This window comes from Jaculus jaculus, chromosome 7 (genome assembly GCF_020740685.1).
Source record: "Jaculus jaculus isolate mJacJac1 chromosome 7, mJacJac1.mat.Y.cur, whole genome shotgun sequence".
NCBI lineage: Eukaryota > Metazoa > Chordata > Mammalia > Rodentia > Dipodidae > Jaculus > Jaculus jaculus.
In genome coordinates, this window is record NC_059108.1 from 104,188,302 (window position 1) to 104,213,577 (window position 25,276).

The 25,276-nt window shown below is 40.4% G+C and overlaps 1 protein-coding gene across 1 annotated transcript in view; it reads right to left on the bottom strand.

Moving 5' to 3' along the window:
- Window positions 1–2,622: 2,622 nt before the first annotated feature.
- The window catches only part of Nemf (nuclear export mediator factor), an 87,063-nt gene continuing 64,409 nt past the window's right edge, over window positions 2,623–25,276 (bottom strand). Inside the window, exons 26-33 of the mRNA XM_045155065.1 lie at window positions 20,993–21,140; window positions 12,586–12,663; window positions 11,682–11,879; window positions 6,292–6,324; window positions 3,825–3,925; window positions 3,681–3,724; window positions 3,517–3,596; window positions 2,623–2,819 (exon numbers count right to left, since the gene is read on the bottom strand). Of these exons, the coding sequence (XP_045011000.1) occupies window positions 2,742–2,819; window positions 3,517–3,596; window positions 3,681–3,724; window positions 3,825–3,925; window positions 6,292–6,324; window positions 11,682–11,879; window positions 12,586–12,663; window positions 20,993–21,140 (760 nt within the window). The 3' untranslated portion in view covers window positions 2,623–2,741. The remainder of the gene's footprint in view (window positions 2,820–3,516; window positions 3,597–3,680; window positions 3,725–3,824; window positions 3,926–6,291; window positions 6,325–11,681; window positions 11,880–12,585; window positions 12,664–20,992; window positions 21,141–25,276) is intronic.

Below are 25,276 nucleotides of genomic sequence, written 5' to 3' on the forward strand. Positions count from 1 at the left end.
ATCCTCCTACCTCTGCCTTCCGAGTGCTGGGATTAAAGGTGTGCTCCACCATGACCAGCAAGGTCTTTTTAACATTCAAATTTTGGGCTAGGGAGATGTGTTAGTGGATAAAGCAGTAGCATACAAGTATGACTGCTGATTTGGATTCCCAGACAGACCCCATGTAAAAGCTGAGAGCTGGGTTTTTGTAATTTAGCATGCCTATAGTGAGATGGAAGGCAGAGACATGAGACTCTGCAGGAAGATCACAGGCCATATGGCAAACACTGGTAAACAAGGACCCTGCCTCAGAAATGAGGTGGAAGGCAAAGGCTAACACATGAATGTTGTGTCGTGATCTCCCCACTCTCACAAACACACACATTCTCACTCCCGAATTGTTTTAACTTTTATTATTATTTTTGATTTTGTCTCACTCTAGCCCAGGCTGATCTGGAATTCACTATGTAGTTTCAGCATGGCCTTGAACTAACGGTGATCCTCCTACCTTTGCCTCCTGAGTGCTGGGATTAAAGGCGTGTGCCGCCATGCCCGTATCTTAGCTTTTATTTTACTTTTTCGAGGTAGGGTCTCACTCTAGCTCAGGCTGACCTGGAATTCACTATGTAGTCTCAGGGTGGCCTTGAACTCTTTGGTGATTCTATCTCTGCCTCCTGAGTGTTGGGATTAAAGGCATAATGCTACCATGTCTGGTAGTTTTATATTTTCTTTCTTTGGGTAGGGTTTCACTCTAGCTAAGGCTGGAATTCACTATGTAGTCTCAGGGTAGCCTTGAACTCATGGCAAATCTCCTACCTCTGCCTCCTGAGTGCTGGGATTAAAAGAGTGTGCTACCATGCCTGGCTTTTCTTTCATGTTTTTAAGACAGGGGCACATGTAGCCAGGATGACCCTTACTGTCTCTGCCTCCCAAATGCAAGCACTATAGGCTCCCATTTGACTGGGCTTTTTGGTTTTTTTTTGGGGGGGGGGGCGGTAGGAACAGCCGGTTGAGATAATAACTTGCTTATGTAGTCCAGGCTAGACTTAAACTCTGCCTCAGCTTCCAAAGTGCTAGAATTACAGGCGTGCACCTTCACACCTGGCTTAGTTTTCCCTTTAAATAGCCAAGCAGTCTATAATTATATAACACTGCATCAAAAATTATAACAGTAAAGACATTTTTACATTAATACTATTTTCTTATTTTTTAAAAAATTTTTGGTTTATTTTTATTTGAGAGTGACAGAGAAAGAGGCGGCGAGAGATGGAGAGAGACAGAGAGAATGGGTGCACCAGGGCTTCCAGCCACTGCAAACAAACTCCAGATGCGTGCACTCCCTTGTGCATCTGGCTAATGTGGGTCCTGGGGAATTGAGCCTCAAACCAGAGTCCTTAGGCTTCACAGGCAAGCGCTTAACCGCTAAGCCATCTCTCCAGCCCTACTATTTCCATTGGATATGAAGTATGTGGCAGGATTAATAGCTATCTGGTACTTTGACTTTAATGGGCTGGTGTAAGACCTGGGGCAGACAGTCATATTTACATAGTCAAGAGTTGTCCACTTGATTAAAAAGTGACAATTTTGTAGCTCAAAGGAACAGAATAACATATGATTTTATTCTCCATTCTTTTTGTTGTTGTTGTTTTTTGAGTTCGAGGTAGGGTCTCACTGTGGCCCAGGCTGAACTTGGAATTCATGGTGATCCTTCTCCTTCTGCTACCTCCCCCACCCCGTGCTGGGTTTAAAGGTATGTGCCACCATACCTGGCTCAATTCTCCATTTTTATAGGAGATAAGAAGAAAGATGGATCAGGAATCTTTAGTTGTAAATCTAAAGTGTACTTCTGATATTACATGTTAAGACATAGTGTAACATCCTATCAGAAGTGGAAAATAGTACAGAACAGAGAATGCAAGGGAGAAATTAATATGAAAAGTGATGTATAAAATGAACATAATGATCAATACCAGTTTTCTAGGTGTTAGTTTTCAAGCAGAGAGACACAGAAGGGGCATGTTAAGGCCAACAAACTCTGGACACATGTGCCATTTTGTGTATCTGGCTTTACTTGGGCACTAGGGAATTGAACCCAGTCCTGCAGGCCTTGCAATCAAGGGCCTAAAACTCTGAGCTATCTCTCCAGCCATATATACATATATGTATGTGTATGTATAATTTTTTAACTTTATTTGCAAGAAGGGAAAGAATGGGTGTGAAAGGCCCTCTTGCCACTACAAACTCCAGATGCATCATGCCACTTTGTGCATCTGGCTTCATGTGGGTAGTGAGGAGTCAAAAACCCTGGTCATCAGGCTTTGCAAGCAAGCTCTTTAACTGTTGAGCCATCAAAGTTGTCAAGGCATAATTCTAAATGTTTATTTGTCCCCACTCCCACAACAAAAATTTCCTATTATTATTAGCCTTTAATATGTATATATTTGATATATTCAGTAAACCACTAAGTAATTTTCTTTACATAATGAAATGAAGTTTAGTCTTAACCTCTACAATTTCAATAAAATGTAGAATTACAGATGTATATCATTAGCATTTAGCTTTCCACAAATATTTATGAAATTCTATCATAAGAGTGATTCCTCCATATAAAATGGAAAAAAAAAAAAAACAAGAATTAAGTCATTTTGGTGAATGTAGCAAGGCAATGTGTAGTTTATTTTCAAATATGGAAGTCCTGTTGACATGGTGTTTCCATTCCAAAAGGTTATATAAAATTGAATCTTCTCAGAAGTTCATTTCAGCTATTTTCTCTTTACATTCAGAAGATTAGGTGCAGAGACTTTGACTTTGCCGGGAATGTTTCTTGATAAATCTGTGTCCTAAAAAAGAAAACTGCTGAGTATCTTCATATCCTAGATAGCATTCATATCAAAAGAAGGGCATGGTGGTACATGCTTTTAATCCCAGCACTCTGAAGGCAGAGGTAGTAGGATTGCTGTGAGTTCGAGGCCACCCTGAGACTACATAGTGAATTCCAGGTCAGCCTGGGTTACAGTGAGACCCTACCTCAAAAAAAAAAAAGCATTTCCAAAATTACTAGCTGACATTTTATTACTCACTGCTTCTAGTAGAATGAAATTCTGTCAATAGAAAAATAACTTCTTGCCAGGCGTGGTGGCACACATCTTTAATCCCAGCACTCAGAAGGCAGAGGGAGGAGGATCACCATGAGTTCAAGGCCACCCTGAGATTATATAGTGAATTCCAGGTCAGCCTAAGCTAGAGAGAGACCCTACCTGGGGGTTGGGAGAAGGACATGGGCTGGAGAGATGGCTTAGCAGTTAAGATGTTGGCCTGCAAAGCCAGGACCCATAAAAGCCATATGCACAAAGGTGGCACATGTGTCTGGAGTTCGTTTGCAGTGGCTGGAGGCCCTAGCATGCCCATTCTCTCCCTCCTTCTCCCTCTCAAATAAGTTAATTTTTAAAAAAGATTTAGAATATTTTTTAAAAAAGAAAAATAACTCCTATTTAACTATCACCAATCTCCAACGTTCTGAAGAAAAACTTTATTTACCTTGACACTGCGGAATAAGTCTTTTTCTCTTGCTGTTGCTTCTTTGGAGTGCATGAAACTATTCAAGGCTGTTTTTGCAGCTGTAAACAACAACAAAAAAAATCTATTACTGGTTCAAACACTAAACTGTCTTAAAAATACAATTCAAATGAACAAAGCAATACCTTTTCCCTTTTTCTGAACTCCTGGAGTGAGTTTCACTTTATATCTTTAAAAGAGAATAGTGTACGGGTTACTGAATAGACTAGAAATCAATAAACAATTCATGAAGGTCATTTTGTCAACTACTTTTGAAACTGCTGACTTACTTATAGTTTGTCATGGTGGTGTAAGGGGCACATATTGGAATGGCAAACATTAGTACATCTTCAGGATGTGGCTGGCCTGTTAAAGAATCAAACAGATTTTCCTAAAAGAAGAAAATAGAAACAATTATAAAAGTAATTTAGAGCCGAGCATGGTGGTGCATGCCTTTAAAATTCCAGCACTCAGGAGGCAGAGGTAGGAGGATTGCTGTGAGTTTGAGGCCACCCTGAGACTACATAGTGAATTCCAGGTCAGCCTGGGCTAGAGTGAGACCCTGTGTAAAACAACAACAATAAATAATTTATGCAGAATGTGGTGGCGCACACCTTAAATTCCAGAACTTGGGAGGCAGTGGTATGAGGATCCTTGTAAGTTTGAGGCCACGCAGAGATTACATAGTGAATTCCAGGTCAGCCTGGACTACAGCACGACTCTACCTCATAACGACAAAACAAAACAAGAAGGCAAAACTCACGAATACTCTTTAACATCTGAATATCTCCTTTTCTGATAGGTATATAGTGCAAGTAGTGATAGCAGTGCCTAAACTCTCCTTTATGGTTCCAAAGTACTGAAGAATGTTTCTATATTCTTTTTCTTTTCTGGGTTTTTCCTTTTTCTTTTTTTTTTTTTTTGAAATAGAGCCTCACTCTAGCCCAGGCTGTGCTAGATTTCACTATCTAGTCTCAGGGTGGCTTTGAACTCGTAACGATCCTCTTACCTCTGCCTTCCCAGTCCTGCTATTAAAAGTGTGTGCCACCATGCCTGGCTTTTTCCTGTGTTTTTTTTTTTTTTTTAAATTTTTAATTTATTTATTTGAGAGCGACAGACACAGAGAGAAAGACAGGTAGAGGGAGAGAGAGAGAATGGGCGCGCCAGGGGCTTCCAGCCTCTGCAAACGAACTCCAGACGCATGTGCCCCCTTGTGCATCTGGCTAACGTGGGACCTGGGGAACCGAGCCTCGAACCGGGGTCCTTAGGCTTCACAGGCAAGCGCTTAACCGCTACGCCATCTCTCCAGCCCTTTTTCCTGGTTTTTGAAGCAAAGTTTCAGTCCAGCCTAAGCTGACCTGGGCTTGAACTCAAATGTGATTCTCCTACCTTCATCCTCAAATGCTGGGATCAAAGGTGTCAGCCACCACAGCTGGCTCTCCATAGACTTTGTGACTTATAGCCTAGCATACTCAATAAGGAGTTTTCAAAGCACATGTATAAATATTTTTAGAGAAAGGATAAAAGCCCTATTGGCTATTATACTCAAGTTTCAGAAAGCTACTGCAGATTAAAATGATGTACAATAATAACCACAAACCAGTCTTAAGTGCTTCATGGCATGAAAATGAGACTTATATATATTTTTTAAAATTTTTATTTATTTATTTGGCAGAGAAAAAGAGAGAGAATGGGGCAGACTCATGCACCACCTTGTGCATCTGGCTTATGTGGGTCCTGGGGAATTGAACTTGGGTCCTTTGGTTTTGCAAGCAAGTGCATTAACCGCTAAGCCATCCCTCCAGCCCGAGACTTATATTTTTGTGACACCACTTGAATCTATTCCCTGGACAGTTTTGATTTTCATAGTTGGGAGTGGGATGGGAAGGCAGCTAGTCAAGCAAGACCAGGGATACTGCTGATAAGCTTCTGTATATGACACAGACCCTGGTAAATTATTCATTCCAAATTGTTAGTAGTGTTAAAATTGAGGCCTGGGCTAGAACAGCACCTTCTCTTACCTATTTTCTTTCTTTCTTTAATGTTTTACTTATTAAAAAAATTTTTTTTAAATTTATTTGCAGCCGGGTGTGGTGGTGCACGCCTTTAATCCCAGCACTTGGGAGGCAGAGGTAGGAGGATCACCGTGAGTTCAAGGCCACCCTGAGACTAAAGAGTTAATTCCAGGTCAGCCTGGACCAGAGTGAGACTCTACCTCGAAAAACAACAACAAAAAAAAAATTATTTGCAGAGAGAGGGAGAGAAAACAGGCATGTTTGGGGCTTGTAGCTGCTGCAAATTCCAGATGCATATACATGCTCCATTTTGTGCATCTGGCTTTACTTGGGTACTGGGGAATCAAATCCAGGTCATTAGGCTTTGCAGGCAAGTGCCTTAACCAGTGAACCATCTCTCCAGCCCCATCTTTTACCTGGTTTTAATGAAAAAAAAGCATAGGGCTCCTTCAACTAATTCTCATTTTGTAGGCTATTTAAGAGAATGCCCCATTTTTACTAACATACATAAAAGCAGGGCAAAATGCTTGGTGTGGAACTATAATCAACATTTGAAGTTTGTACCATATATGGTAGAAAGACTAAGGAAAGTAGGGGATAAAGAATGGTTCTGGGTTTACGGTTAAATTTAGCATAGCTGGTATTTCAAATCCAGAAAGTAAGTAGCTTTTCAAGTTTTGAGTTGGTGTATCACATATTCGGGAAAAGGAGTACAATGAGAATGTTCAACTTAAAGCCATACCTCATTTCCCTGTTGATCCAGATCTTGCTCTTCCTGTTCCAAACAAAAATTAAAATTAGCTTGGAAGTTCTGTACCATTAAGCCACAATGAGAAAGAAATAGTGGTATAAGACTAACCCACAATATACTGACCCCAAAATTGTATTCTTCAATGTCCCCAAGTTGAAAGTAGATCAGTATTTATTTAACATTTCAGAATGCAGTGCTATCCAAATAACATAGTCCTTTCAAGTGGAGGGGCAAAACTTTTCATGTAAAGTGCATGCTAAAACAATAGAAGTTGTAGGCAGTGTTTAAAATAACCCTGGTTAACAATTTACATTTATTTTTTTAATTTTTCGAGGTAGGGTCTCATTCTAGCCCAGGCCGGCCTGGAACTCACTGCGATCCTCCTCCTGCCTCCCGAGTGCTGGGATTAAAGGCATGTGCCACCACACCTGGCAACAACTTACTTTTAAATTTCTGTTCAAAAGATAAGCTTTTCAAATACAATTGCGACTTAATTTTGTGTACTTATGTTACATGAGAAGAAACTTTTTGGAGACAGCCTATTCTCGGTTTGTTCAGGTTGCTAGAATGAGAACTCAGATAAGATTAAAAAAAAAATGAATTTCTGGGCTGGAGAGATGGCTTAGCGGTTAAGTGCTTGCCTGTGAAGCCTAAGGACCCCGGTTCGAGGCTCGGTTCCCCAGGTCCCACGTTAGCCAGATGCACAAGGGGGCGCACGCGTCTGGAGTTCGTTTGCAGATGCTGGAAGCCCTGGCGCGCCCATTCTCTCTCTCTCCCTCTATCTGTCTTTCTCTCTGTGTCTGTCACTCTCAAATAAATAAATAAATAAATAAATTTAAATTAAAAAAAAATGAATTTCTATCTTAACAGTTCTGTAGTTATAGCATTAGAAGTCCAAGACTGGGATTCCAGGAGATTCAGTGTCTGGACGGGACTTGACTCAAAAATGGCAAAATAAGCCAGGTGTAGTGGCACACTTGGGAGGCAGAGGTAGGAGGATTGCTGTGAGTTTGAGGCCACTCTGAGACTACACAATGGATTCCAGGTCAGCCTGTGCTAGAGTGAGACCCTATCTCAAAAAAAAAAAAAAAAAAAGCAAAATATGGCAAAATGTTTTATTTATTTATTTGAGAAAGAGAAAAAAAGGTAAAATAGAGAGAATGGACACACTGGGGCCTCCAGCCATTGTATGCACCATCTTGTCCATCTGGCTTATGTGGGTGCTGGGGAATCAAACCTGGGTCCTTTGGTTTTGCAGGCAAGCTCCTTAACTGCTAAGCCATCTCTCCAGCCCTCCCTCTCTCTCATAAACAAATACTTTTTTAAAGGGCACCATAGGGGCTGGAGAGATGGTTTAGCGGTTAAGGCACTTGCCTGCAAAGCCAAAGGACCTAGGTTCAAGTCCCCAAGACCCACTTAAGCCAGATGCACATGGTGGTGCATTTGTCTGGAGTTCGTTTGCAGCGGCTGAAGGCCCTGCTGTGCCCATTCTCTATCTGCCTTTCTCTCTCTGTTTTCTCTCTAAGAAAATAAAATAAAGTAATAATAAAAATAAATGGCACCATAGGCTATGCATGGTGGTGCACGCCTTCAATTCCAACATTTGTGAGGCAGGAGTTGGACTGCTATGAGTTTAAGGCTAGCCTGAGACTACATAGTAAGTTCCAGATCAGCCTGGACTAAAACAAGACCCTACCTTAAAAAACAAGACAGACAACAGCACCACCAAAATAAATAAATAAATTAATTAATTAAAAAGCACCAGAGTGGAGCACAAGCATTGAGGGGGCAGCAGAAGAATCAGGAATTTCAAGGTCATCTTTAGGTACATAGTGAGTTCAAGGCCAGCCCTGACTTGCATGAGACTATGTCTCAAACAACAAAAACTGGGGAAGATGGCTCAGTATTTTAAAGATGCTTGCAAAATTTGCCAGCCTGGGGTTCAACTCCTTAGTAGCCACATAAAGCCAGAAACAAATGTGACACATGCATATGGAGCTCAGTTGACGTGTCAAGAGGCTGTGGTATGTCCACACTCTTTCTCAAGTAAATACTAAAACAACAATAAAAAAAACCTGGTACCTTGTTGCTATGTCCTCACATCATGGTAGAAGAGATCCTCCCTTCAGCCTCTTACAAGGACACTAGTTTCATTCCTGAAGGCCCCACTTCTTAGTATCATCACATTGAATATATAGGTTAACATTCAGACTGTAGTCCTTACTCATGAAAGATGATTGATAATGACTCTTGTGAATTTTTTTTTCTTTTGGTATGAGGTTGGGTCTTACTCTAGGCCAGGCTGGCCTGGAATTCACTATGTCATCTCAGGGTGGCCTTGAACTCACAGCGATCCTCCTACCTCTGCCTCCCAGTGCTGAGATTAAAGGTATGTACCACCAAGAAAAGTTTCTAGGCCTTTATTTAGTAATAGAAACTTGTAATTTAGCCAGGTATTGTGGCTCATGCCTTTAATCTCAGCACTCGGGAGGCAGAGGTAGGAGAATCACTGTGAGTTTGAGGCCACCTTGAGACTACGTAGTGAATTCCAGGTCAGCCTGGGCTGGAGCCAGACTCTATTTCAAAAAAATGGGGGAAAAAATTCTAATATTAAACTCATACAATATTTATAGCTGGGGGTGTGCATGTACATATGTGATCATGCATGTAGAGATCAGAAAAAAAAGGTATGTGCCACCAAGCCTGGCATTATTCCAAGACAGGTTTCTCTACATAGTATCTGCTGGCCTTAACTTTGTAATTCTTCTGCCTCCATCTCCTGAGTATTAAGATTACAGGCATGCTGGCACTACCTACAGAATATCCTCCCTCGTAACAGCAGGAAAAGATGACATCAAAATAAGAGTAATGGGGGGGGGAGGGGTATGATGGAGATTGGATTTATGACGGGGAAGGCGGGGCAGGAATTAGCATTGCTCACTGTCTATAATTATGGATGCTGTCAATAAAAAAAGATATTTAAAAAAACAATAGAGCAGCTAGAGAGATGGCTCAGCAGATAAGGTGTTTGCCTTTGAAGCCTAAAAACCTAGGTTTGATTTCCCCAGAAAGATGCACAGGGTGGCACATGCATCTGGAGTTTGCAGTGACTGGAGGCCCTGGTGTATCCATTGTCTTTTTCTCTCTCTCAAATAAAGAAATAAAATATTTAATTCCAGGCATGTGTTACCACACTTGGAATGAATAGTTTTGAGATGAGGGTTTATACAATAAAGTAAAAAAATATGGCAATAGTATAAAAACTTGAGAACCAAAATGAGTTTCATAACTATTACTACCACTGAAGAAAAAACAATAGAGGAAAAAAGTTATAGAAAAATCCCTCTACATCCCCTACAATTGTAATTTAAACTTTAGTTTACAAAAGCAAAAGTTTTGATTCAGCTTGTATTTTTTTACTGTCTTCTTTTGGGAGGGATGGGGGTTGTTCAAGGTAGGGTCTCCTTATATTCCAGGCTGTGCTGTGATTCACTATGTAGTCTCAGGGGTGGCCTCAAACTCACAACAATCCTATCTCTGCCTCCCAAGTGCTATTTTAGTGCTTTCTGAGACAGGGTCAAGAGCTGTAGCTTAGTCTGCCTTGGAACTCATGTTCCCCAGGCTTGGCAGTGTGACAGTCACACCTCAAGCTTCTTAGTGATGACAGTACGTAAGTTACCATGCCCAGCTTCAGTATATATTCTATACTAATTTAAGACTAACATTTCAGTAATATGTATATACTCATGTAAGAAGATATACTTAGTTTTTTTGGTTTGTTTTGTTTTTTTCAAAGTAGAGTCTCTCTCTAGGTCAGGCTGACCTGAATTTACTTTGTAGTCTCAGGGTGGCTTCGAACTTTTGGTGATCTTCCTACCTCTCTGCCTCCCGAGTGCTGGGATTACAGGTGTGCGCCACCACACCTGGTTAGTTTGGGCTTTAAAAAAAAAAAATTGAGAGAGAGAGAGAAAGGCAGATAGAGTAAGTATGGGTAACCCAGGGCTTCCTGATACTGCAAATGAACTTCAGTCCTTAGTCTTTGCAGGCAAGTACCAAGTCTGGGCTTTTATATATTCTATTTTAATTAATTAATATATTTGAGAAAGAGAAAGTAGAATGTGCATGCCAAGACCTCTAGTCACTGCAAATGCACTGAAGATGTATATGCTATATTCTCCCTGTAACTGAGAAAACTAGCTCTTGATACATGAAGCCATTTTCAACATTAAAAAAAATTATTTACTTATTATAGAAAGAGGCAGAGAAAGAGAGAAAATGGGCATGCCAGGGCCTCTAACCACAGCAAATGAAGTCCAGATGCATGCACCACTTTGTGCAGGTGGCTTTAACCATGGGTACTAGGGAATCAAACTCAGGTCCCTGGGCTTTGCAGGGAAGCACCTTAATGGCTGAACACCATCCTTCCAGCCCCATTTTCAACACTTGTCAGATAATACAGTATATAATCCTATAGAAAAGCTTGCAGAATTAAAAATGTATTTTCTCACTGGGCATGGTGGCACACTCCTTTAATTCCAGCACTCGGGAGGCAAAGGAAGGAGGATGGCTGTGAGTTCAGGCCAGCCTGGGCTAGAGTGAGACCCTACCTCGAAAAAACTAAAAAAAAAATTTTATTTATATATTTATATATGTGTGTGTGTGTGTGTGTGTGTATAAAATTTTTTCTCCTCATCTTCAAGACATGACCAGATTTTTCTCAATCTTAACTGAGTTTCAGTCAGAATCATATAAAGCTCCCACAAAAACTGATAGCTTTTTAAAGGTTCTGAATATATTTATCAGTTATAAAACAGTTTATTTTTATTTATCAGATAGAGAGTTTGGGCTCACCAGGGCCTCTTGACACTGCAAACAAAACAAAACAAACAAACAACAAAAAAAAACCCTTCAGATTGCATGCACCACTTTGTGCATCTGGCTTTATGTGGGTACTAGGGAATCAAACCCAGGCCTTCATGCTTTGCAAGCAAGTGTCTTTAACTGATGAGCCATTTCTCCAGCCTTCACTACTATTTCTATGAAACTACTTTTGGGCTTTATTTGTAAGACAATGTTGCCACTCACCTTGGTCTTAGCCCTCTAAGTTCCAAGTTTTAGTCACCCTCAGAAACAAAGCCCTGGGCTGGAGAGATGACTTAGCAATTAAGGTGCTTGCCTGCAAAGCCAAAGGACCCAGGTTTGATTCCCCAGGACCCATGTAAGCCAGCTGCACAAGGTGGTGCATGCATTTGGAGTTCATTTGCAATGGCTGAAGGACCTGGTGCACCCATTCTCTCTACATATCTACCCGTCTCTTTCTCTCTCAAATAAATATTTAAAATATGTTTAAAAGAAACAAAGCTCTTGTGTGAGATCCATACCTTGTCATCATGTGGATCATCTATAGCTAATTCTTGTAATTCATGAGTTAAAACTTGAAGGGATGGAGTTTCTTTCTTAATACTGTCTGAAACACTCTGTCCACCTCGGGGTTTCTGGAGCTGTTTCTTCATAGGTTCATCCTTTGATTTTCCTTTCTTTCCCTTCTTCCCTTTTTCTTCCTTGTTTGAACCTGCAGACTGTTTTCATAGGGGGAAAAATCTGTTAATATTAGTATTACCAATGTTAAGAGTTTAACAAAAATGTATTGGGATGACTCAAAAGGCACCATGGTGCTGAGAAATGACAGAGGAGTGTGTTCAGCACTGAAATATCTCTATCACATCTTTCAAGGCTCAGGGTCCGTTCCAGAAGAGGTGGTGGAAAGAACAAAGGAAGGGTAGGACTCCTTAAAATGCACTCTTTAGAAACAAAATAGCCTGGATACCCATGACTTCCCAGTGCCTGAAACTACCTACACAAGACCATCATAACAGAAAGAAAAGGTGATATCAAAATTAAAGAGTAATTGGAAGGGGGAGGGGGCTCTATGGAGACTGGATTTGTGAAGGAGAAAGTGTGTGGGGGAATTATGGTTTATTTTCTGTAATTAAAGAAATTGTCAATAAAAAAGGTGTTCAAAATATGTATTGAATAGTTATCTTAATCTAGACATGGGCTGGATGTCATTGAAAAGCAAGTAAGAAAGCCAGGTGTGGTGGTACATACCTTTAATCCTAGTACTTAGGAGGCAGAGGTAGGAAAGTCACCATGAGTTTGAGGCTACCCTGAGACTACACAGTGAATTCTAGGTGAACCTGGGCAAGATCCTACCACAAATAATAATAATAATAATAACAACAACAACAGCAACAACAAACAAAAGAGAAGCTTAATGGTACTTACTCCCAGCAATTTCATAATTAGTTCACGATCTTCCTCATCTTGGTCTTTATATTTTTCCTTCATTTTTTTCATTTTACTCTATAAAATCAGACAATTTAGAAAAAGACAGTAGTAAAGAATATCAAATACTTGTAAAACACCATTTTAGTTTTCTTTCAAAAATATTCTGAAAAAATACATACTGAATAAGGCACAGAAAGACAAACTATCTTCAAGGAATTTTCCATATTACATACAGAGGACACATATACAATAAGGGTAAATTAAGACAACTTACTTTAATTGCTATAGGAAATTTTAAGATAATGGCATTTGGAGTCATAGCACACACAGAAGAGCAGGAAATAGAGCAGCAAAGCCAGGTTAGGTTGAATTTTAAGTAAACCAGTGAGTGACTCCCTCCTCCTCAAGTGCTGGGAAAGGAACTCTTGATTATATTAGGCAGGAGCTCTACCACTAAGCTATACCCCAAGTACAGAGTTAATTGTTACAAAGATACATGCTGCTAGAATACTACCTCTTTATCATTCCTCTTAAGTAACATATGTAAGAACTCTAGCCAAAATTACATGATAAACACAAAAGGAACTACTACAATTTTCAAAATTCAGATCAGCTCAGCACCTAGAGGTATAGCTGAATGGTATAGCAATTGCCTAGCATGCATGAGGCCTGGACTTCAATACCCAGCACTGCAAAAGGAAAAAAACAAAAAAGGATACATCAGCTCTGCCACTGATTAGCAGGGCAAATCACAATCTCCTACATAAAATGACAGTGTGGGCCTGGCATGGTGGTACACACCTTTAATCCCAGCACTCAGGAGGCAGAGTTAAGAGGATCGCTGTGAGTTCAAGGCCAGCTTAAAAATATATAGTAAGGGCTGGAGAGATGGCTTAGCAGTTAAGCGCTTGCCTGTGAAGCCTAAGGACCCCGGTTTGAGGCTCGGTTCCCCAGGTCCCACGTTAGCCAGATGCACAAGGGGGCGCACGCGTCTGGAGTTCGTTTGCAGAGGCTGGAAGCCCTGGCGCACCCATTCTCTCTCTCTCCCTCTCTCTATGTCTGTCGCTCTCAAATAAATAAATAAAAATTTAAAAATATATATATAGTAAATTCTAGGTCAGCCTGGACTAGAATGAGACCCTACCACAAAAGGGGGGGGGGGACTGGAGAGATGGCTTAGCAGTTAAGGCATATGCCTGCAAAGCCAAAGGATCCTGGTTCAACTCTCCAGGCAGATGCACAATGGGGCACATGCATCTGGAGTTTATTTACAGTGGCTGGTGGTCCTGGCATGCCCATATTCAATCTCTCTCTCTCTCTCTCAAATAAATAAGATATATATAAAAAAAAATTCTTTAAAAAAAAAGCATGGGCTGGGCATGGTAGCACATGCCTTTAATCCCAGCCCTGAGAAAGCAGAGGTAGGAGGATCACTGTGAGCTCTAGGTCAGCCTGGGCTAGAGTGATACCCTCCCTACCTTGAAAAGCCAAAATAAATAAGAGTCAGGGACTGGAGAAATGGCTTAGCGGTTATAGCATTTGCCTTTGAAGCCTAAGGACCCAGGTTCAATTCCCCAGAACCCACATAAGCCAGAGGCACAAGGGGGCACATGTGTCTGGAGTTTGCCTGCAGTGACTAGAGACCCTGGCATGCCCATTCTCTCTTCCTCTCTATCTGTATCTTTCTCTCTTATAAATAAAATATTTTCTAAAAAAAGAATGTGATAGTTAATGTTTGGTTGTAACTTGACAGGATTTATTATCATTATTATTGGAGGGTTTTTTTCTTTTTTTTTTAAAGATCCTCTAGGCTGGTTTTTTAAAAATATTTTTTGTTCATTTTTTATTTATTTGTTTGAGAGCTACAGACACAGAGAGAAAGACAGATAGAGGGAGAGAGAGAGAATGGGCGCGCCAGGGCTTCCAGCCACTGCAAATGAACTCCAGATGCGTGCGCCCCCTTGTGCATCTGGCTAACGTGGGACCTGGGGAACCGAGCCTCGAACCGGGGTCCTTAGGCTTCACAGGCAAGCGCTTAACCGCTAAGCCATCTCTCCAGCCCCGTTTTTTTCTTTTTTAAACAGGATTTAGAAATACCATAGAAACAAATTTCTGAGTGTGTCTGTGAGGGAGGAAAGAGCCACTGTAACTGGGTGGCACCATTCCAGAGGCTGAGGTTCCAGACTGAATAAAAGGAGAAAGCAAGTGGAGCACCAGCATTCATTATTCTGCTCTGCTTCTTCACTGTGGACTTAATTTGACCAGCTGCCTTAAGCTTCTGCTACCATGCCTTTTGTACCATAATGTACTGTATCCTCAAACTATAAACTGAAATAAGCCTTAAGTTCTTCTTTTCAGGTATTTGGTCATAGCAACAAGAAAGTAATTATTCCAGACAGCATCGGTGGAGGTGGTTTTATAGGGCTAAGGAACATATAATTGTGATCTCTATGTCCCCTAAACACTGTTATCTTTTCAACTGATTAGCAAAGGAAATTACAAAAATTTTTTGGCTTACATTTTGTATATTCAGTTAATCTTTAAAAATTAAAAGGAGTAACATCAGATTGATTGATACATCTAGTCATACTGCAGATATCAGAAAATCTAAGCATTAAATTAATCCAAGATGCAAAAATATGTACATTATAACACAAGAAACACAAAAAATCAAGACAGTACAAATCCACCAAAAAGTATTAATGCATCAGAAATGACCTCCAGTGAGACTGATTTAGAGGAAATGCCTGAGAAAGATTTCAAAAGAATGATTATAAATATGTTCAAAGAAATCAAAAAAATGACATAAGACATAGTAAACCAATTTAATGAAATAAGGAGGTCAATACAAGACATAAGTAAGGAAATAGAAATAATAAAAACCAGTAAGAATTACTAGCAATGAAGTAAAAAAAGCTCTGTAGAAAATCTCACCAGTAGAATGGATGAAGGAGAGGACAGAATATCTAAACTAGAAAACCAGGTGGCAGATCTAACAGAGTCCAACCAAGAGAAAGACAAACTAATAGGAAAGTATGAATGGGAATTTCAAGATACTTGAGACACTAAGAAAAAAAATCAAACATAAGAATTCAGGATAGGGACTGGAGAGATGGCTTAGTGGTTAAGGCATTTGCCTGCAAAGCCAAAGGATCCCGGTTTGATTTTCCAGGATCCACATAAGCAAATGCACAAGGAGGCGCATACATCAAGAGTTCATTTGCAGTGGCTGGAGGCCCTGGCATACCCATATTCATTCTCTCTCTCTCTCTCTGACTCTTTCTCTCTCTCAAATAAATAAAAAATATTTTTAAAAAAACGAGTCGTGGTGGCACCCGCCTTTAATCCCAGCACTGGGGAGGCAGAGGCAGGAGAACTGCTATGAGTTCAAGGCCAACCTGAGGATCACTACATAGTGAATTCCAGGTCCTACCTTGAAAAAAAGAAAAAACAACAACAACAAAAAAACCAAAAAAAAAAAAAAAAAAAAAAAAAACAAGAACAACAACAACAAAAATTCAGGGTACAGTAGAAGAATTTCACTCCAAAGGCATTAAGTGTTTTCAACAAAATCATAGAAGAAAACTTCCCCCAGATTGGGAGAGATGCCAATGCAGATACAGGAATCCTTTAGAACATCAAACAGACAAAAACTGGAAAGAACCTCTTCTCACCATATAACTAAATTACCAAACATACAAACCAAAGAAAATATGCTGAAAGCAGTTAGACAGAAAAATCAAGTCACATACAGAGGCAAGCCAAGCCCACCAGGATCACAGCAGATTACTCAACACAAACTTTCAAAGCCAAAGGGCTTGGAAAGATACCAAGTTATGAAGGAGAACAACTGCCAACCAAGGTTAGTTAATCCTGCAAAGCTATCCATTCAAATAGATGGAGAAATAAGGACATTCTACAACAAAAGCAGGCTAAAGGAATATTTGAAGACAAAACCAGCTCTCCAAAAATATTTGAAAGGATCTTCCATGCTGAAGAGAAAGAACAGCACACATATCAAGAACCTAGAAAAGGGCTGGAGGGTTAAGCGGTTAAGGCATTTGACTGCAAAGCCAAAGGACCAGGTTCAATTCCCCAGGATCCACGTTAGTCAGATGTACAAGGGGGCGGGCGCCCATGTCTAGAATTCGTATGCAGTGGCTGGAGGCCCTAGCGCGCACATTCTCTCTCCCCCTCCCTTCCTCTCCTCCTTTTTTCTCTATCAAATAAATAAAAATAAAATAAAATATTTTAAAAAATAACCTGGAAAAAATAAGCCATACTCAAATACTAGTTAACAAAAAAGCAAAGGCAAAACTGGAAGAACTATGAAACAAACAAACAAAAAATGGCAAAAATAAATACACACCTTTCAATAGTAATTCTTGTGAAATCTTTTTTTTTGGTTTTTCGAGGTAGGGTCTCACTGTAGCGCGGGCTGACCTGGACTCCACTATGTAGTCTCAGGCTGGCCTCGAACTCACAGCGATCCTCCTACCACTGCCTCCCAAGTGTTGGGATTAAAGGTGTGCGCCACCACGCCCAGCTCAATAGTAATTCTTAATAGCCTCAATGCCCCAACCAAACATAAATTGTAAAGGAAGAAGTCAAGTTATCATTATTTGCAGATGACATGTTTCTGTACACAAAGGACCCTAAAAGACTACCAGCAAACTGTTAGAGCTCATAAACACCTATAACTATGTAGCAGGATACAAAATAAACACCCAGAAATCAGTACCCTTTCTGTATGCCAACAACAAACACATAGAGAATGAAATCAAAAAATCACTCCCATTCACAATGCATCAAAAAACAAACAAACAAAATGTACCTTGGAATAACCCTAACTAAGGAAGTGAAGGATCTCTACAATGAAAATTTTAAAACACTCAAGCAAGAAATTGATGAAGATACTAGGAAATGGAAAAACAGCCATTGTTCTTGGACCAGAAGAACCAACATTGTGATAATGGCAATCTTACCAAAAGCAATCTACACATTTAATGCAATTCCCATCAAAATTCCAATGACATTCTTCATGGAAATAGAAAAACAATCCAAAAATTCACTTGGAAGCACAAAAACTCTCAATTATCTAAAACAAATTTGAGCAACAAACATAAGGCTGGTGGTATCACCATACCTGATTTTAACCTATACTACAGAGCCATAGTAACCAAAATAGCATGGTACTGGCACAAACACAGATATTTAAATCAATGGAAAAGAATAGAGGACCCAGGTATAAGCCTGGGTAGCTGTAGCTACCTGATGTTTGACAAAAATGCCAAAAATACTCATTAGAGAAAAGACAGCCTCTTCAGCAAATGGTGTTGGGAAAACTGAATATGTATCTGTAGAAGGAGGAAAACATATCCTTCTCTCTCTCCATGCACAAGAATTAAATTCAAATGAATTAAAGACCTTACTATCAGAGCTGAAACTCTGAAATTGCTAGAGGAAAAAGTAGGGGAAACCCTTCAACATATTGGTGTTGGCAAAGCCTTTCTGAATATAGTCCCAATTGCTCAAGCAATAAAACCACAGATTAACCACTGGGACCTCATGAAATTACAAAGCTTTTGTATGGTAAAGGACACTGTGGATAGAGCAAAGAGGCAACCTACAGAATGGGAGAAAATGTTTGCCAGCTATACATCTGATAAAGGATTAATATCTAGGATATACAAAGAACTCAAAAAATTAAATAATAAGAAATCAAACAACCCAATTAAAAAATGGGCTATGGGGCTGGAGGATGGCTTAGTGGTTAAGCGCTTGCCTGTGAAGCCTAAGGACCCCGGTTCGAGGCTCAGTTCCCCAGGTCCCATGTTAGCCAGATGCACAAGGGGGTGCACGCGTCTGGAGTTCGTTTGCAGTGGCTGGAAGCCCTGGCACGCCCATTCTCTCCCTCTCCCTCTATCTTTCTCTCTATGTCTGTCGCTCTCAAATAAATAAATAAATAAAAAATGAACAAAAAAAATATTTAAAAAAAATTTTTAAAAAATGGGCTATGGAGCCAGGTGTGGTGGCACATGCCTTTAATCCCAGAACTCGGGAAGCAGAGGTCAGAGGATCACTGTGAGTTCAAGGCCACCTTGATACTACGTAGTGAGTTCCAGGTCAGCTTGGAGTAGAGTGAGACCCTACCTCTAAAAATAGAAAAAAAAAAAAAAAAAAAGGCTGTGGAACTAAATAGAGAGTTCTCAAAGAAAAATACCTACGGCACATAAACATCTAAAAAAAAATGTTCAACATCCCTAGTCATCAGGGAAATGCAGATTAAAACTATTTTGAGATTCCATCTCACTCCTGTCAGATTGGCTGGCTACCATTATGAAAACAAACAAACATAACTGCTGGTGAGGATGTGAAAAAAAAGGAACCTTTCTACACTGTTGGTGGGAATGCAATCTGGTCCAGCCATTGTGGAAATCAGTGTGGAGGTTCTTGAGACAGCTAAAAATATATCTACCATATGACCCAGCTATAGCATTCCTAGGTATATTTCCTAAGCACTCCTCTGACTACCTTAGAGATATTTGCTCAACCTTGTTTATTGCCACTCTATTCACAATAGCTAGGAAATGGAAACAGCCTAGATGTTTCTCAACTGATGAGTGGATAATGAAGATGTGGCACATTTATATAATGGATAAAGAAAAATGAGAAATTTGTAGGACAATGGATGAATCTGGAAAGGATTATACTATGTGAGGTAACCCAGGCTCAGAGATCCAAACATCACATGTTCTCTCTCATATGTGCATCCTAGATACACATGATTGGATATCAGTGTGAGTAGGAAGAAAACTCAGTAGCAGAGGCCAGTAAGCTAGAAAGGAGATATAAATAGAATAGAAAGGAAGAGAGAGGAGGACTTAATAGGATAGTATTGCCTATATGTAAGTAGAAGAAGCAATTGATGAGGGTGAAAAGGCCTAAGCGGAGGTCTGGGGAAGAGATTGAGTAAAGGAAAGGTAGAGAGAGGGTGAATCAAAATTTAAGAGGATATAAATAAATCATATGGACACCTACTTTTTTGGACAATGGAACACTCAGGAGCCATAGATTGTTACTAGAAAATTTTCAGTGCCAGGGATAGAATACCTTTCAGTGAGTTGTTGGACAGGGAGCCCTCAAAGCATTACAGGCCATTGCCAAGGCCCTTGGCTTCCCACCAAGAATAGATAATAAGACCCTATTGCTGAAGACTCCACATACTTGGAATACAAGGTCACTTAGAAATCCTGCTGGAAATAAGCTGAAATCCTCCTCCATGTAGACCAACTGGGAGAAGCCACACTGCAAGCAATTCAATGGGAGAGAGAACTCACCAGTGAAGATACTCAAAAGTGGACACTGAAAGCCTTAGATTTGGTCAGCGAGGCCAAATAAGCCAACGGGTACAGTAGTGGCACATCTGTTATGGGGGAAACCAAATGCTGTCTAATTTGACTGGAGGACCACTCCTAGGGGGAAAATACATCCCTGACACTGAAAACCTACAACAGGGGCAATCATGAGCACTAGGGGTATAATGTATGCTGCTGTCTGGCTAAATGTATATACTATGCTCATCAAACTGCCCAGAAAGCACTTCTCTTAATGTTCATACCCATATATTAATGCTACTCTCACTTTTGGTCACAGAAACTTCTCTCTTCAGATGGCAGTGACCTTGGGATGACTCAGAAGGCATCATGGTGCTGAGAAGAAGTGACAGAGGAGTGCTCAGCACTGCAATATCTCTTTCACACCTTCCAAAGCTCAGGGTCCATTGTAGAAGAGGTGGTGGAATGAGTAAGAGCTAAAGGAAGGGCAGGACTCCTTACAACGTGCTCCTCCAGACACAAAATGGCCCGGATATCCATGACCTCACAGTGCCTGACATTACCTACACAAGACTATCACAATAGGAGGAAAAGATGATGACATCAAAATAAAAGAGAGACTGAGAGGGGGAGGGGGATATGATGGCAAATGGAGTTTCAAAGGGGAAAGTGGGGGGAGGGAGGGAATTACCATGGGATATTGTTTACAATCATGGAAGTTGTCAATAAAAAAATTAATTTAAAAAAATTAAAAGGGGGCTGGAGAGATGGCTTAGTGGTTAAGCACTTGCCTGTGAAGCCTAAGGACACCGGTTCGAGGCTCGGTTCCCCAGGTCCCACGTTAGCCAGATGCACAAGGGGGCGCACGCGTCTGGAGTTCGTTTGCAGAGGCTGGAAGCCCTGTCGCGCCCATTCTCTCTCTCTCCCTCTATCTGTCTTTCTCTCTGTGTCTGTCGCTCTCAAATAAATAAATAAATAAAAATGTAAAAATACTTTAAAAAAATTAAAAGGAACTTTATAACTTCATTGTGAACACTGTCATAAAAGATCACCCAAAATTTTATTACCTTTTGTCCTCGCTTCATCGTCTGCACAGTTACAGCACTTTTGCCTGTGGTCTGATGAGTTTCAGTGTGCACAGCACTTTCTTTGTCCTTTTCTTCGATCACTTCTAAATCCCCTGAGTCATTTGGAAGTTTTTTCTTCTTCATTTCTCTAAATACAATTTGGAAACATCAAATTTTATGAACCCCAACTAACAAAGTAGCAAAAGGAAGCGAAGCATATGGTACATACCTTAATCCCAGCACTTGGGAGGCAGAGGGAGGAGGATCACCATGAGTTTGAGGCCACCCTGAAACTACATAGTGAATTCCAAGTCGGCCAAGGTAGATAGAGCAAGACCCTACTTCAAAAAACAAAATAAGTAAAAATAACAAAAGGAAAACATGTACACTTTATAAAATGATTATCACAAGGCTATAGTGTACACAGGCTAATATAATAACAGAGGAAACATTTTTTTGTGTATGTACATGTTCACGTGTGTACACCTATGTAGGAAGGTGTGTGTGTGTGTGTGTGTGTGTGTGTGTGTGTGTGTATGTGTGTGTGTGAGAAGATCAGAGGATGATGTTGGGTGTCTTCCTTAATTGCTCTCCACAGAGATATATTACTTTGTGTATGGTGAACATGCATAAATATGTGTGGGTGCATGTGCGTGTACACATGAACATGCATATATGTACATGACTATGGAGGCTGGAGGATATCAGATCCTCAAATACACCTATGTTTTTTTCAGCCAGGGTCTCGTACTGGCCTGGACCTCACTAACTGGGCTAGACTGACTGGCCAGTGAGCTCTACAGATCCTCGTATCTCCGTCTCACTGGTGATAGTATTACAAGTGTACACTACTATATGCTCAGAATTTATGTGGGTACCTGGGGATTGAATTTAGGTGCTCATCATTACAAGATAGACACTCTACCAAGCTATCTCCTCAGCCTAAACATATAACACAGGTTGCCTTCAAACTCATGATTATCCTGCCTCACCTTTAGCAACTGACTACTAGTGTGCACCACAACCAGCAATTTTTTTGTTTGTTTGTTTTTTTGAGGTAGGGTCTCACTCGAGCCCAGGCTGACCTGGAATTCACTATGTAATCTCAGGGTGGCCTCAAACTCACCATGATCTTCCTACCTCTGCCTCCCAAGTGCTGGGATTAAAGGCGTGTGCCACCATGCCCAGCTCAGCAAAATTTTCATCATGAATTTTCATCTTTTCTGTCATCCAGACTGAATGTATTATCATGTTTGGCATATTGTACTCAACTAGGCACATTTACTTATTCAACTGCAAACTTTAATGATGAGGCACTAGGACTTAACAGTTCACATATCAGTATGGCCTAGTCAGCCATTCAATAATATAAAACATGTGTTGATTTTTTTGGTATAAATTGTTTGGAAAGAAAGAAGGAAAGAAAGAAAGAAAGAAAGAAAGAAAGAAAGAAAGAAAGAAAGACAAAGAAATGAGGGGAGCATTTTATTGCTGTAATATTTTTCTGTTTTTTAAAAATATTTTTTATTATTTATTTATTTGAGAGAGACACACAATATGGGCATGTCAGGGCCTCCAGTCACTGCAAACGAACTCCAGACACATGCACCCCCTTGTGCATCTGGCTAATGTGGATCCTGGGGAATCGAACCTGGGTCCTTTGGCTTTGCAGGCAAACACCTTAACCGCTAAGCCATCCCTCCAGCCCCACTGTAATATTTTTCTATACTCAATGCCACGATTCTAGTCTAGCTCCTCACTGTTTCCCATACGTCCTTCAATTTCCCATGCATCTGTTCTACTTGAACTTTTTTTTTTTTTTTTTTTTTTTTCAAGGTAGATTCTCACTCTAGCCCAGGCTGACCTGGAATTCACTCTGTAGTCTCAGGGTGGCCTTGAACTCACAGCACTACTCCTACCTCTGCCTCCCGAGTGCTGGGATTAAAGGCGTGTGCCACCATGCCTGGCTTACGTGAACTGTTATATTCGTCCTTCCTAACTGTTTGCCTATGTCACATTTCCTTTTTTTTCGTTTTCTATTTCTTTTTTCTTTTTTTTTGGTTTTTCAAGGTAGGTTCTCACTCTAGCCCAGACTGACCTAGAATTCACTATGTAGTTTCAGGCTAGCTTCAAATTTATAGCCATCCTCTTACCTAGGCCTCCTGAATGCTGGGATTAAAGGTGTGCACCGCCATGCCTGGCTACATTTCCAATCTTTTTTTGTTGTTTTTTTCAAGGTAGAGTTTCACTCTAGTTCAGGCTGACCTGGAAGTCACTATATAGTCTTAGGCTGGCTGTGAACTCAAGGTGATCCTCTACCTTTGCCTCCTGAGTGCTGAGATTACAGGCATGCGCCACCATGCCCGGCTACATTTCCAATTATAACAGAATGTTCTAAAAGAAATTTTCTTTAAAAAAAATTGTATTTATTTATTTGAGAGAGAGAGAGAGAAGGGCAGAGCAGATAGAGAGTGAGAATGGGTGCATCACGGCTTCTAGCCACTGCAAATGAACTCCAGATGCACACACCACCTTGTGCCATCTGGCTTATCTGAGTCCTGGGGAATTGAACCTGGGTCCTTAGGCTTCACAGGCTAAGCCATCTCTCCAGCCCCTAAAGGAATTTTCTGAAGGTTCTCAATATAATTTGCAAAATAAAATCTTAAATCTTTAGTCATCTTTAGTTCTCTCCTTTTTTTTTTTTTTTTTTTGTTCTCACTCTAGCCCAGCCTGACCTGGAATTCACTATGTAATCCCTAGGCTGCCCTCAAACCCAGTGATCCTCCTACCTCTGCCTGCTGAGGATTAAAAGCATGTACCACCATGGCTGGCTTCAAACATTTCTTGAAGGTATGAACTTTATATTTTACCACTCTGTGTACTTAGCATATAGCAAAGTGTCATGTATTTAGACAATTCTTTGTAACAGTTTAATGATTATTTTTCTCAGATGAAATGGGTTTATTATCTATTCCAATTCAGACACTGAAATGCTTTACCAGATTTGCTCATTCCTTTGCCTTTCTACTTACCTCCAAGACCTGCCATTGAAAGGGGAGGCAAAGAGGGGGACTGCAGAGATGGTTTAGCAGTTGAGGCCCTGGCACACTCATTCTCTCTATCTGCCTCTCTCTCTCTCTCTGAGAAACAATAAATAAAAAGATTTTATATGTGGCTGGGAAGCCAGGTGTGATGGCACACACTTTTAATCCCAGTACTTGGGAGGCACAGGTAAGAGGATTACTGAGTTCAAGGCCACCCTGAGACTACATAGTGAATTTCAGGTCATCCTGGGTAAACAAACCCTACCTTGAAAGACAAAAAAAAAAAAAGGTGGCTGGAGAAATGACTCAGCAGTTAAAGGGACTTGCTTGAAAAACGTGATGGCCCAGGTTCAGTTCCCCAGTACCCATGTACAGCCAGATGCATAAAGTGGCACATGAGTTTGTTTGCAGTGGCCCAGAAATGCACATACTCTGTTTCTATCTCTCTCTAATAAATAAAAATAAAAGAAACAAGCAAAACAAAACAAATCACCAAGCATGATGGCACACTCCTATAATCCTTGCTTGCACTTTGGAAAAAGGCAAAAGGAGTGCTAGTGCCACAAGTCTGAGGGCAGCCTGTGAGCGAAATACTTGAGAAGATGAAAGATTTTAAGTCCAGTGCAGTAAGATCCTTGTCTCAAACAAACAAACAAACAAATCCTAAAGGGTTCCCGAGGTCCTGGGATTGATCCCATGCAAAACACACACACAAATACATTTTTTTTTTTCTATTTCAAGGATATTCTTTACTCTTACCAACACCTTAGAATCAAAGAAGAAAGAAAAAGGAAGGTAAAAGAGGGTAGGAGAGAGAGGAAGAAAGGTCAAAATATGATATAGGCACCTATGGAAATATCATAGTGAAATCCACTAAGCAGTAAAACAAATATAAGTGAATAATTATAACTTCTGAAAAATCAGTGCAATGCTGGTTCTATAATGCAATTATGCTCTAATCATAATACATTACAATCACTGTCTTATTATTTGATCTATCTTTCATTAGATAGATTAGAACCTTAAACCCCAAAATCAATAGAGTTGAATATCAAAAACTAAAGACTTGAGCTGGAGTGATGGCTTAGAAGTTAAGGCATTTGCCTGCAAAGCCAAGGGACCCAGGTTCGATTCTCCAAGACCCACACATCTGGAGTTCATTTGCAGTGGCCAAATGCCCTGCACACCTGTTCTTTCTCTCTCTCTCTCACTTGCTACCCTCCTATTTCTCTCTCTGCCT